The following is a 14,175-nucleotide window of genomic DNA, read 5'->3' on the forward strand; positions in this document are numbered from 1 at the left end:
AAACAAACTTATATCTACACTATCTGAGGATGCATCCACACAAGATTCAGCTTTTCTGACCAAATGGTTTTTGAGAAGAATATTTTTAAAGATTTACTCTATATATTCCTAATATGTAAAAAGTTAACCCCCCCCCCCCCCCCCATTGTGGCCCACCCTACCACTGGGGATCATGCAGGGGCTGACAAATACATTTTTAAAGCACTTGCCGAAGGGCAAGTAGCTAGGCAAAATGTACTTGCCCTACCTCGATATCAACTAGCCCTTCCAAATTCTTTATTGTGATTAAAAATAAAGAATACATATACCGTACGATGTTTTTGCCCTTTATTTTAATTTTTTCCACTTAAAATACTCTTTAAGAAATATATATGGTTTTGATTTAACATCTCTCCTCTTGGTTTTCTCAACAATGTGTTAAAAAAATCAATGCTTTACATATTGATATTTAATTGGATTTGTTAAGTTAAAAAACATTTCTTGAACAGTTTTGGGTGTTTTGATAATTTCTTTCACCTTAAGGAGGCTGGGGGGTCTATGAACAGTCAAGTTTGTTTTCCTCATCTGCCTTTCAGCCTGACTGTGGAATGGAATAAAAATCTTGTAATATTTTGATACTTTAAGGTTCTAATTTCTTATGCGCATTAAAAAGGCGGTGCAGAATGTGAATTTGGACGATTCCAATCCAGATGATTGCTAGAAGGCTTCCAAGCATTAGCTAGATGCCTTAAAAACTATATTTGAATTCCATTATCAATTTATTTCATTCTTAACTTACAAGCCTTCCAACTTCTCTCATTTTTACCTGATCTGATTCTTCGTAACCTATTTATCACTTCAATCATTAATTATAATTTACTTCTCTCTTTTATTATCAACTTTTTTCTCTTTTTCTCTTTCTGCACCCATCATGCCACAGGGGCTCTGTTGTCAGATAGTGGAGTTCTATTATTTGTTCCCGAAGACATAAATGATTAAAACTGGTATTCTTGTGTGTATTTCTGTGCATTGCAATAAAAACATTCACTGAAAACCCTGTTTCAATCATGGATAAAAGTGTATTCAATGTACTTAAAAAATAACATAAAGAGACAACACTCGCCATCTTGGATTTATAGGAAGCCCATAGTTCCGTTATGTTTAAAACAAGTTCTAAAATTTCTCCAAGTGATTTCTGATGAGATCTAAGTTGGAAAAACAGATCGAAAGTCTTATTCCTATTGTCTGACTACTGTGGTTTCATTAATATTCAAAGGTATCAATTTTCTTGGATGAAGTGAAAACAACAGTTTCAAGGATAGGTAAATTCATGGCCAATGACCCTATTAATACAAAATGTTAATAGAAATTGCACTTCGATGAACATTTAATTTCGTGGATCAACTAAACAACGAAATCCATGAAAATTGGTATTCAACGAATATTGATAAAACCACAGTACATATTTTAGCAGCATTATGAACGCACCATATCAATATGAACTAAATACTCACCAAATTTATCTAAAGCACCAAAAGTTTACATTTAAGTATATAATTACTGAGGTGTTCCGAAAAAGTATGATTAGTCTAGAGAGACCCATTAAATCCGCGAAAATTGAGCATTGCAGTTCTCCAGAAGATCTTAAACAACTGTTTATACATGGACTATAAACCCTTGTGAGGCCCAAGAATTTCCAGGGGCCACTGTCTAAAAATTTTAAAGAATCAACAATATGTCAAAATGCTTCCATAAAAGTACAACTTAATTTACATATATTTGAATTTTTGTGAATGATTTAAATGTTTTCCTTTGTAAAACTGAAGCCCCCCTCCCCTCCTTGTGGCCCAACCTACTCTTGAAGATTATGATTTTGACAAATTTTAATCTCACTATCTGGTACTGACCAAGTGCTTTTCTAGGCAAATTGTGTTTTAGAAGATGATTTTTAAAGAATTTTCCCTATATATTCCTATGTAAAATTTTGACCCCCCCCTCCCCACCCCCCACTTATGGCCCCAGCCTACCCCGGGATCGTGAATCTCCCTACCTAAAGATGCTTCCACACAAGCTACAGCTTTTCTGGGTGATTGGTTTCTTGGACAAAATATTTTTAAAGAATTTTCTCTAGACTAATATATTCCAATGCTAAAATTTGCCCCTCAATGATGCCACACCCTACACTAGAAAATTGATCATGGTTTGAACAAACTTAAATCTATCCTAACCGAGAATTCTTTCACACCAGTTTTAGCTTTTCTGGCTGATCAATTTCTGAGAAGATTATTCTGAAAAATTTTCTCCATATATTCCTATGTAAAAATATGTAAAAATTTGACCCCCCCACCCCCCACCCCCCCCCCCAATGTCGTACCACCTTAACCCTGGGGATCATGATTTGAAGAAATTTACACTTCCCGAGGAAGTTTCAGCTTTTTGGATTCTGAGAAGATTTTTAAAGATTTTTCTTTATAATAATATTCCTATGTAAAAATTCGACCCCCCCCTTTGTGACCCCTGGGGATCATGATTTAAATAACTTGAAACTACACTACCTAAAAAATGCATCCAGACAAGTTTCAGCTTTTCTGGCCATATGGTTTTTGAGAAGAAGATTTTTGAAAAATACAGTCAAAACTGCTGAAGCGGCCACCCCTATTAAGCAGTCACCCTTCATATGTGGTCATTTTATTTCCTCCCGACGAAAAATCCTATATAATTGCCCTCTAAAGAGTGGTCCCCTGTCTAACGCAGTCAGCGGTCATCGTATTTTGATCCGAAACTGTACAGTTGACATGCATTAGGCGGCCATTTTGGCCAGTCACATGATTTACACCCAGGGATTTTAAACATAGCTTCCGAATGTCGGGTAATAAATGTGAACAATAATTAAACGCTTGAGGCAAGAGAAACCAAATTAACCAATGTATTCATAATACATAATTGGCAGATGAGATACGAATGGGAATCAAGTGAATTGTGTGAAAATGTTTTAACAATGTTTGTTTTATAAACATGAATGAAATAGTATCAGGGGTAGACACTAACTTAAAATGCATGGTTGCCTGCAGTGCTACCAAAATTCATTTCTTACTAGCCCTGTCCGTGAATTAGTGAGCAAATTTTCAAAACTTTGAATCCCCTTTGCCGAAGGGTGCTTTGTTCCAAGTTTGGTTGAATTGGCGCAGTGGTTCTGGAGAAGACGAAGAAAATGTGAAAAGTTTACAGACGGACGGACAGACGGACCACAGACAAAATGTGTTCAGAAAAAATCATTTGAGCTTTAATTCAGCTCAGGAGCCCGTTTCTCATAAAGGCCTACGTCCAGGCGTAAGCTTAGTCCGGACTAAATCAGGGACTAAACCTCAAAACCAGTTTAAGTTGCGTTTCACAAAAAGGCGGAAACTTAGTTGGGACTAAATTTAGGTTTAAATCTACGCCCGCTAATGGGTAGGCAGAAGTCCTTAGTGCACAAAAATGGCGAGTGTTTTGTTTCTAAGGCTAAATAAACAGATAATTTTAATTTTTTTTTTTTATGTGTTATTAAAGAAAACACTCGCATTTAATGAAATATTTGATCATATGCGTATAACTTAAAAATACCTATTGTTCGATAACTGTTCCTATTTCTAAATAAATTAAGATTAAATCAATTAGATAAATAATGGGCTTGACTTATTAAACGTATGTAATATACATTGTACATTACTATTCGTTAATGAAATACAGTACAGCTCACGAGTATCCCGACAAAAACACCGACCACCGTGTTTGAAAGTCCACGCTGAGCGTGGAAGTGACGGTACCTTTGATCTATTGTTCTCTGTTACGGCCACGACCCGAGATAAAACACGGTGCGACACGGTGCAACGCGATTCAACACGGACAGTAACACGGTGTAACACGCGGCATTTACCTGTGAAAAAAGGAGGATTTAGAAATAAAATTTATAAAGAATAAAATATCTATTGATGTTGGTAAGAGAATTAAAGAAAAAGATAAAGAAATAAAAATAAATAAATACAATTTTTAGGCACGCAATTTTCAGACGTATGCGATTGTTACGGTTGATTTTTGTTGATATTAAGAACCAAAAAAATCGATATCGCCTACATAAAGGTTTGATCAATTAAAACACTAACCCTTTCTTTTCCTTTTTAAAATTCAAATACACGGTTTCATAAGTTTTTTGTTTCAGTCCGTTTTTAAACGTAGTAGTAATCGTAGTTACTGTAGTTTGGCAGTTTCAATAGTGCATAGAATCATAACTGTGATCTTTTCTCACTTATACTATATTCAACGATAACAACTTATACGGGTTGTTGAAAACAAATGTACTTTCTTTAAATAATATACATAATATTATACAGCTTTATATTTAATATATTTTCAAATTTTCTTTCTTTTATACATATGCGTGATGTACTTGTCCATGTAGTACCGCACGGTACAAATTCATTGCGCTTAGAATACGTGGATCGGTACTTGATAATTTTTTATTTCATCTTCATAAGCAACTTGAGTTTAGAAATCATTTGTGTTTCAAGAAACTATTCAGTATTGCAATAATTAATGTTTGATTGTTTAATGATCGTCATATTCATATAAGAGAGAGAGAGAGAGAGAGAGAGAGAGAGAGAGAGAGAGTGTCAGTATAATGTTTGATTGTTTAATGATCGTCATATTCATATAAGAGAGAGAGAGAGAGAGAGAGAGAGAGTCAGTATGAGTTTAAGTACATTTTCAAGAGTGCAATAGTACATTTTACTTGCAATTCAGTGTAATAAGTTAGATTTATAGTTTCCATTATATTGAACCGTTTTCCCTAAAATTGCGATAGAATCTATGCAGTCAGAGTCCACGTGCTATCCCTGTCAATCAAATCAGCCCGCAAGATAGACCACGTGCTCCTTCCATGCATGATAAGGAAAAAAAATGCTGTCCATTGTTTTTTTAATTAAGTCCGCAAAATAGAAAAATGTTTAACAATGAAGAATTTAGTGTTTGAAATGTTTAGTTTCTTCATTCTTATACTGCTTGTATGAGGGTTGGAATATTGCGTTGTAAAATCTCTCTCTCTCTCTCTCTCTCTCTCTCTCTCTCTCTCTCTCTCTCTCTCTCTCTCTCTCTCTCTCAGTGTGTACTTTTGTGCAATCATTTTAGAATTATAAGAGTTCTATTTGTATGAATTAAATTCATTGATTTTAGATCCATGGCTTTAATAACGATTTCAACACAGTGACTAAAATTTGTAAAATACACGATTTTTCGTTAAAATTTCGACCCTATTTCACATCACACATATTAGATTGGTTATACAGTAAATAAAGTTGTGTTTGTTCTAAATGCTTGCAAAAAGTTACCGGTATTATCTCATTCATCTTTTTAATCAATCAGGGTTTTTTTCGTACATACATCACTGTTTACCCGGTAAATAATTTCTTATCGCAAGTTAATACTTTGTGAAATTCCCGCATTTATAGAGTTGCTAAATTGTTCCCCGGATCCACGCGCCGATAGTCTTACGTGTAGTTGTTTGTGTACATATCTACAGACAATTTTGTTTGTTTGTTAGAGATTAGGAAAAATCATGCAACTAACAAAGTAGAAGTAAGATATATTCAGACCATACACACGACGGGTTGTGATGAGTTACCAAACAGGTGTCCGTGGAAAGGTGTGAATAACGGCATCTCGAGTACACCTCTTCAGACGTCCAAATATACACACAGTTAGTTGTAGATTACATTGACACCTAACAAGACAGACAATAACACCTGTTGTGTATAGAACCCAAGATGAAAGACAATGTTGTCTGATCAGCTTCCGTACATCGCGCGAGTGATTTTTTCATGTGAAATCACGAGGCCATTACCAGCTATACGAAAATAAAGTTGAAAGTTATTTTATGAAATGCGGGTATATTTTTAGTACATGTACAATGCTTATATATAATTCAACAAGAGTTTATATATAATTTATAATGTAAAAGTGATTTTTTGTTTATTTATTGCTACATAAATAGCTGAAGTCCAAATTATTCCAGTCACCGGTAATATGTGGTTGTTATTTACTATTTTATTATTTACCAGATCACAAAAAATTAACTTCACGTTGACAGCCCCGACAATTTTCTGGGTCCGTGCAACGTAAGTCGACATTCTTTTTTTTTAAATATGAAAAGGGTATACATGTTTCAACCCTTGTTTAGCCATAATTTATTTATTTCTAAACATACACTATTTCTATCAACGTCTCAGGTAACAATATCCACGGAGTAACACAGTGGCCACGGAGTTACACGGGCGGCCACGGTGCGACACGGTGCTTTTTCTTGAATTTTCCAATACACATACACGGTGTCACACCGTGTACACGGTGCGACACAGACCGTTTTCCACCGTGTTTTTTACACGGTGGGTGTCGGGATACTCGTGAGCTGTACTGTAAAACTAAAGTATGAATATGGGTATATCCTGATAAATTATATAAATTAAATAATTAAAAAGATGTTATAATTCAAATTAAACATTTATTCCCCAACAAGATGGATGTAATTAAGTACGAATTGATTATTGATTTTTAAATCAATACTCAGTGAGCATAGAATAACATTTGAACCTTTAAAACGAAACAGATTTCAAAATATAGTCATGAGAATACTTCTTTAAATAGGAGCAACTGAAATCGTATACAGATGTAATTTGTCCTTGTATGTGGTTGTATGTGTCCTTACACATATGACTTATACAATTTTACAACACATATGCATTCTCATTTTCATTTTTGTACACCTAGTATGAAAGCTACATGTTATTTTGAATGTTTATGAACTCACATTTAGATACAATCAAGTGTATAGGCAATCGTACTACTTTCATTAATATATACTGTTATGAACAACATGAACTATGCACATTCAGTGGTATACTATAAAATGTGTACTTGTACTATGAATTTGAAAATAATCCACCACATATAATCATAGCCTCAAAGCAAAACAAAATAGTATATGTGCATGCTTAGTACTCAGCAGAGATGTCTAAGTTCTTCGATATTTAACCCTTAGGCTGCTACGCGCGACTATTGTTGCGCCGAAGTTTGAGGTCCACCACTGCTACGCGCGACTATTGTCGTTTTTGCGAGAGCGAGTTATCTAAGGTTTCCCCAAGCCTCGTTTTGAACAAAAACATGATGGCTTTTGTTAGGAATGAAATTTGATTGGTCAATTGATGTTTTCGGAAGGTTTCTAGAGTTTTCAAGAGTTTAAAATAAAGGCTGTAGAGCGGTAAACTTCCGAGAAATGTTTTGAATTTGTAGCCAAAATGGCGAACATAGAAAGAAGCGACGAGACGAAAGTTTTGAACTTTTTTCACAGTGATAGCAAAGACGTAAATACTTTTGATGGATTTAATCCTGCAGTACATAACTTAGAAGATGTTGAATTATTGATTTATGTGTCTTTGATGGACTTTGTGCTAAGAAATGACCAAGAATTTGATGCCGATCTCGAGGCAGACTGGTCGCGTGTTGATCCACCGCCATGGAATATCCCATTCACCAGAGAGGAAAAATTAAACGCTAAAATGGAGGATTACGAACCTTTATCGTTTCTTAATTATTTTTTAATGATATGATTATGGTAATTCTTGTTTAATTGATCAACATCTTTACCGAGAGACGTGTGCAGTCCGAGAATGTGAATCAGACCAACATTAAAAAACATTGATAAAGTGTTTGATGTATTTCTTTATTTTGACCTATTAATTGTTTACCCATTGTTCAAAAATGATATGAATAAAAATGAATCTAACAATGTATGACTTATTCATATACTAAGGAACTTTTACAGTCATTTGGGATCTAAAATATGACAATTGAAGAATGGAACAATAAAAGGCATTGATTTTTATTGATTTTCACATTTGAACGTACCTAGATTGATAAATACAAGTTAAATGAAGAAAATGAGCATTGCATTGAAATCTTCAACATTTTCTCTTGCATTTTAATATAAGTTTGGTAACTGTAGCATAAATAGTTGCTGAGATATATGATTTTAAAACTCGGTGGTCAATTACCATTAATTGTGATTAATTAATTCAGCAGTGGCGGCCATCTTGGCGAAAATTAATGCAGCAGCCTAAGGGTTAAACCCTAACTTATGCCTCTTTCAGAAATGCAACTACGACCCGACTAAATAATAGCGTAACTTCATTAGTTGGACTGACTTAGGCCCAAATTTACGCCTTTTTGAGAAACGGGCCCCAGGTGAACTAATAAGTTAATGCCATATTTGAAAAAAGCAGACTACTTCAGCCACTGGACACATAAATCCTCGATTGAGACTTCTGCTCAGGTGAGAAAAAAGAAAAAGAAAAATGGAGACAAAATCTTAAAATGTTCAGGTCAATCATGACTAGACCCTTTATGCAGTACAAATTTACAAAGTAAATGTACTTACAGGTACCGCTTTCATGAATTCTCTGGGATGCCACTGAAGTGGCAATTTGTTCGGCTGAGCTCAGAATGTTTGAAAAATTTGAATGTACAGTTGTTGATATTTTACAGCAAGACTCCTCTTGGGGAAAACTAAGGTGTTTGGAAACTGGTGGAGATTCACAGCAGGGTTTAGGACCTTGTTGACAATTCTTCTGTACTCCAGTGTAAAGGACAGGTTTTTGTCTGGTCTGCTGAGCCCTGGATTTAGTTAGCTTTGTTTCTCTCCTGATTTTTTCCACTGCTAAAAGGAATTCAAGCTTGAGCTTTTTAAATCGTGCTGAGGCTATAAGATCTGGGTCAGGTTCACTTACAAAATCAACTGTCTCATCTGAAGAGAGAAAATGAAGGTTGGAATTTAATTAAGGTGGTATGGGACATCTGTCGATATTAATGTACATTACAATCAAATTACTTTCCCTGATTTAGAATTTTCAAATTTTACAATATTTCATCAAAAAAAAATATTTTACAATTTTTTTGAAAGGTAAAAATTTTACAATCCCCAGTGGATTTGAACATTTACAGTGGTTGAGTGGGATTTGTGAGACACAGAGTAATCAACTGATACCAAGGCGTTTGACATAAGGAGGAAATAAACATTGTTTTTATTTACATTGCTCTGTTTAAAAGCAAGTTGCAGTTGTAGAATTTAGTATACTGATACTTTAAAAATTGGTGAAAAGGTATAAATTATTATTGGTTGAAGTATCTTTTTTCTACTTTTGGTAAAATGATAACAATGTTATCATTTTACCAAAAGTAGAAAAAAGATTACTCCGTGTCTCACAAATCCCACTCAACCAATGTAAATGTTACAAATATTTCATTGACTGCCTTCATCCCTAATGGCTTAAAACTAATTAACATAAACATGACCCAGTTTTGCAGCATATAATTTGGGAGTGACACTTTGTATCTTTAAGGAATATCATTATATCTCCTCGTCAATGCTTTGTCAAAAACATTTATTCAAGTTCTGGGTTCCAGTCTGAAGAATGACTGCCAGCTCTCAGCTCCTTTAAGTCCAGAAACATTATAAATCTTACAAATATCTCTCTGTGAGGTCACATTTAGTACAGACGTGTTTCATGTTGTGCCATTTCACATTACTAAGAGTGCTAATGAACTCTTCATTAGATTCTATGTTAAGGTGGAATAACCCACCTGGAAAAAGTCACTCAAATTAACAGTAAATTATTTGATTATAAAAGATATAATGATAAATAAACTGTAAATATGTCAAATAATCGAAAAATTTGCAGTTTGGGGGATAAAAAATAAATATCTAAAAAATTCAATTCAGCATGTATACTATATTAAAAAACAAAAGCCACCGGGGGATTTGAACTCGGGATGTACGGATCACAAGCCCGACACGTTATCCACTCAGCTATGGAGTAAGTCACATGTTTCTGTCAATAAAATCCTTTTAATGAAATTAAATGTCGTTTCGATCAGAGGTCAGCCATTTTGTGATGATGTGTTATTCCACCTTAAAATGTATATATATATGACAACTACTCTAATCACTGCTCACTCATTGAATTTTATTTATTAGTATTACAAATTAGATACAATATCAACTAAACAAATTGAATATCAATTCTACTACTCTACTTTAATGATTTCGTTTGACATCATAAAACTGTTACATTGAATGTCTTTGTTCAGTTCTTCAAAATCCTGTCATTGATTATAGGTAAAAAAGAAAAAAGGTAATATATCGCATGGCCCCCTTACTCTGTCACTTTTGGGAAACTCCTCGCCTTCTGAGATCGAGTGCAATTATGATGTCATTTTTTGCATATCAATTTACAATAGTTAAATTCAGAATGTGTTAAACATAAACAATAGGCCTAGGGGCCACATCGCTCACCTGAGCAACAATAGACATTATAAAATTAGCTTTATGAAGTCACATCCAAAATATTGTTACAATGAATAAGTAAAATAGATTCTGTATTAAAAGATTTTCAATTTTTTTTTACAGATATTCTTATGTTGAGACCCTTTTGTAACTAGATGATTTCAGAGCTATATCACATATTGAGCAATGCTATTCTGAAAAAGATCTTAAACAACTGTTCATATTAACATGAGGCCAATAGGCCTTAACAGTAACCTAAGTAGCATTACTAGCATTAACCCATACACAAACTTGTCGAGGAGTCTCATATAGGCATTTAATTAAGTTTCATTCTAGAGTAGAAAAATTATAAATTTGTAATGATGACCACCTCCCTACCTGAAATCTTTCAAAAAGGACTATGAAACCTATAATTTTAGCAAAAAACTTAAAGATGACATTAATAGAGATCATGACCCGATATTAATAAGGTGCTAGACTCTGATCGAAAATAATTTTCCCATATTTGTTAACTTTCAGGATAGGTTTTATGTGTATATGTTTTCATAGATAAACTAAAACAAGGTTGTTAGTATATACATATGTTATCTAAAACAATCTCCCATCCACCATCGCAGGGGCAGACAGAAACTCTCCCTGTGGACATTTAAAAAAACATAAAAAAAAAAAACAATTTTAAAAGCCATCATGAGTTACTCACTTCCCCTTTTCCAGCTTTTGTATGTTCAACCTTCGCTGATGACTAATCACCATCTGGTATTTATACCAAAATCATTTTACATGTATCAGTGCTTTTAGTTAGCCAATTATTACTTTACTATTAACAAGTCTATTTATTTATTTAAAAAGTTCAATACTGTTTTTGTTTCAAATGATAAAAATACTTGCGTAACTCTTTTGATCATACAACTTCTTTATAATTACATTATATTCAATGATTAATTAATAAATATGAAAAAGCAAAGGAAGATAACTCAATTATGAAGAAGCAAGAGAAGATAACTCCATTAACTGACCCCCCCCCCCCCCTTTGAACTATTTCCAAATGCTTTCACTTTGATAGACAGCTCCATTCTTACTCTTTTCTATATTTATGAATTTACTCATTTCTTTCATTGAATTTCCTGAGCAGAATGAAATAATAAGACAAATATATACCCCCCTCCCAGCTATAACCCTTGCCTTACATGTAGGTGACATGAAATATTACTAAAGATGACAGCTCATTGTTTTTTTCTTAAATATGCAGTCAGTTTTTATTCTGTGTCAGTAGAATATTCTAAACATTATATATAATAACACTAAATTACCATTTTGGCCAGATCCTGCATTAAGAACCTCTACCCTATACACTATACGAGTGTTTTGGCCCTGCCTAGATTCAAATCCCTACACTGGGAGACATTTGAATTGAAATTGTTAACGCACGACGGACGATGCACGACGACGGACATAACAGATAGCAATTGGTCACCTGAGTTTACTCAGGTGACTAAATAAAAACCTATATCAAACCCCTTGAGTGGCTGTAGAATTATCCAGGGCCACAGTCTAAACAACTGAGAATTAACAACTGTCGGTCAATATGCTTACATATTAGTTATACTATATGTATATATTTTTGAGAATGATCAAATTTACTTCCTATGTAACTTTTTGGACCACCCCCCCCCCCCTTCCCCCACCCATTATATTCTCATCCTTTTTTACCTGATTTTTAAAGATTTTTTTTCTATATATATCACACTACCTGAGAATGCTTCCAATCAAGTAACAGATTTACGACTTAATTAAGAAGGTATTTCTATTTACATTCCTAGGTAAAAATTTGACCCCCCCCCCCCTCTGTGATGGCCCTACCCTACCCCTGGGGATCATGGTTTGAACAAACTTAAATCTACACCACCTGAAGATATGCTTCCAAATAAGTTTAACTTTTCTTGCCAATTGGTTTTTGAGAAGAAGATTTTTTTCTCTATATATTTTTGTGTAAAAATTTGACCCCAACTGTAGCCCCACCATACCCTAAGGGATCATGATTTGAATTAACTTGAATTTACACTACCTACGGATGCTTCCACACAAGCTTCAGCTTTCTTGGCTAATTAATTTCAGAGAAAAAAATTTTTAAAGATTTTTCCCTATATTTTTCTATGTTAAAATTTGACTCCCATGGTGGCCCCACCCTTACCCCGAGGATCATGATTTGAACAAACTTAAATCTACACATCTTAGGATGCTTCCATACAAATTACAGCTTCTCTAGCCAGTAGGTTTTGGAGAGGATGATTTTTTAAAGATATCAACAAATTTTTAATAATTCTTAATTATTTCCCTTTAAAAGGGGCATGGCCTTTAATTTTAGCAAACTGGAACCCATTTCACCTAAGGATGCTTTGGTTGAAATCAGCCCAGTGGTTCTTGAGAAGAAGTTGAAAATGTAATAAGTTTACAGACGGATAGACAGACAGATAGACAGACAAACGGACGCCAGACAAAAGTGATCAGAAAAGCTCACTTCAGCTTTCAGCTCTGGTGAGCTGAAAAATTACATCTTCTTTATTTTATGCATCATTAATTGTGTGAAATCAGCTAATACTTTTTCATGAGTCCACTAAAATATCAATATTTCTGATATGCGGCCCATTCCATCATTCAATCATTTACGGTGGTCTGTCATTTTTAGAGAGGTCAGGATGAAACATTTCAAATATAACGCATTTTTAATTAAGGTCATTAATACATTTTTTCAGTCCGCAATAGCGTTTATGCACTACACTTGATGATAACGTCAAATCGCTCATGTCGTACTTCTTGCCTTATACAGGGTATAAAATACGATATGTCACTATTTAGAATATCGGTATGCTACATTTATCAAACAAGTGAAAAGCTGTCAATGTGACAGCAAACCGGGTTTTCTTTTATGTAAACTGTATCCATAATCCATGTCAACCCTTATCCAGTGAAATGGAGTACCCTACATGTATATGCAACATTTTGCCAAAAAATGACTAAGTTCAAAAGCTAGTATTTTTTTCATAAATTATCGGAAATCAAAATCCTAGCAATATGCACACCTCTGATATATGTACAATTGATCTGCAAAAGAACAACTTCCTGTCTTGAGAAGTGTAGGAGGAGTTATCCGTACAATGAGGGTACCCTATATGCAACATTTTGCCAAAAAATGACTAAGTTCAAAAGCTGGTACTTTTTCGATAAATTATCAGAAATCAAAATCCTAGCAATATGCACACCTCTGATATATGTACAATTGATCTGCAAAAGAACAACTTCCTATCTTGAGAACTGTAGGAGGAGTTATCCGTACAATGAGGGTACCCTATATACAACATTTTGCCAAAAAATGACTAAGTTCAAAAGTTGGTATTTTTTCGATAAATTATCAGAATTCAAAATCCTAGCAATATGCACACCTCTGATATATGTACAATTGATCTGCAAAAGAACAACTTCCTATCTTGAGAAGTGTAGGAGGAGTTATCCATACAATGGGGGTACCCTATATGCAACATTTTGCCAAAAAATGACTAAGTTCAAAAGCTGATATTTTTTCGATAAATTACCGGAAATCAAAATCCTAGCAATATGCACACATCTGATATATGTACAATTGATCTGCAAAAGAACAACTTCCTATCTTGAAAACTGTAGGAGGAGTTATCCGTACAATGAGGGTACCCTTTTGGCAGCCGCCTACCCACCCACCCGCCCGCCCGCCCGCCATTTTCACCATTTTAATAACCGGATTTTTCCGTTGGAAAACCCGGTTAAAAATGTAATAAATAAATGATATAATCATT

At 34.3% G+C, this 14,175-nt stretch overlaps 1 protein-coding gene across 1 annotated transcript in view; it reads right to left on the reverse strand.

Annotated features, from left to right (window-relative positions):
• LOC128176505 (uncharacterized) overlaps positions 1 to 14,175 on the reverse strand; it is a 44,835-nt gene that overhangs the window by 22,824 nt on the left and 7,836 nt on the right. The window contains exon 3 of the mRNA XM_052842900.1: positions 8,444 to 8,809. Within this exon, the coding sequence (XP_052698860.1) occupies positions 8,444 to 8,809 (366 nt within the window). The remainder of the gene's footprint in view (positions 1 to 8,443; positions 8,810 to 14,175) is intronic.

The sequence above is a fragment of the Crassostrea angulata genome, chromosome 3 (assembly GCF_025612915.1).
Source record: "Crassostrea angulata isolate pt1a10 chromosome 3, ASM2561291v2, whole genome shotgun sequence".
NCBI classification, from domain to species: domain Eukaryota; kingdom Metazoa; phylum Mollusca; class Bivalvia; order Ostreida; family Ostreidae; genus Magallana; species Magallana angulata.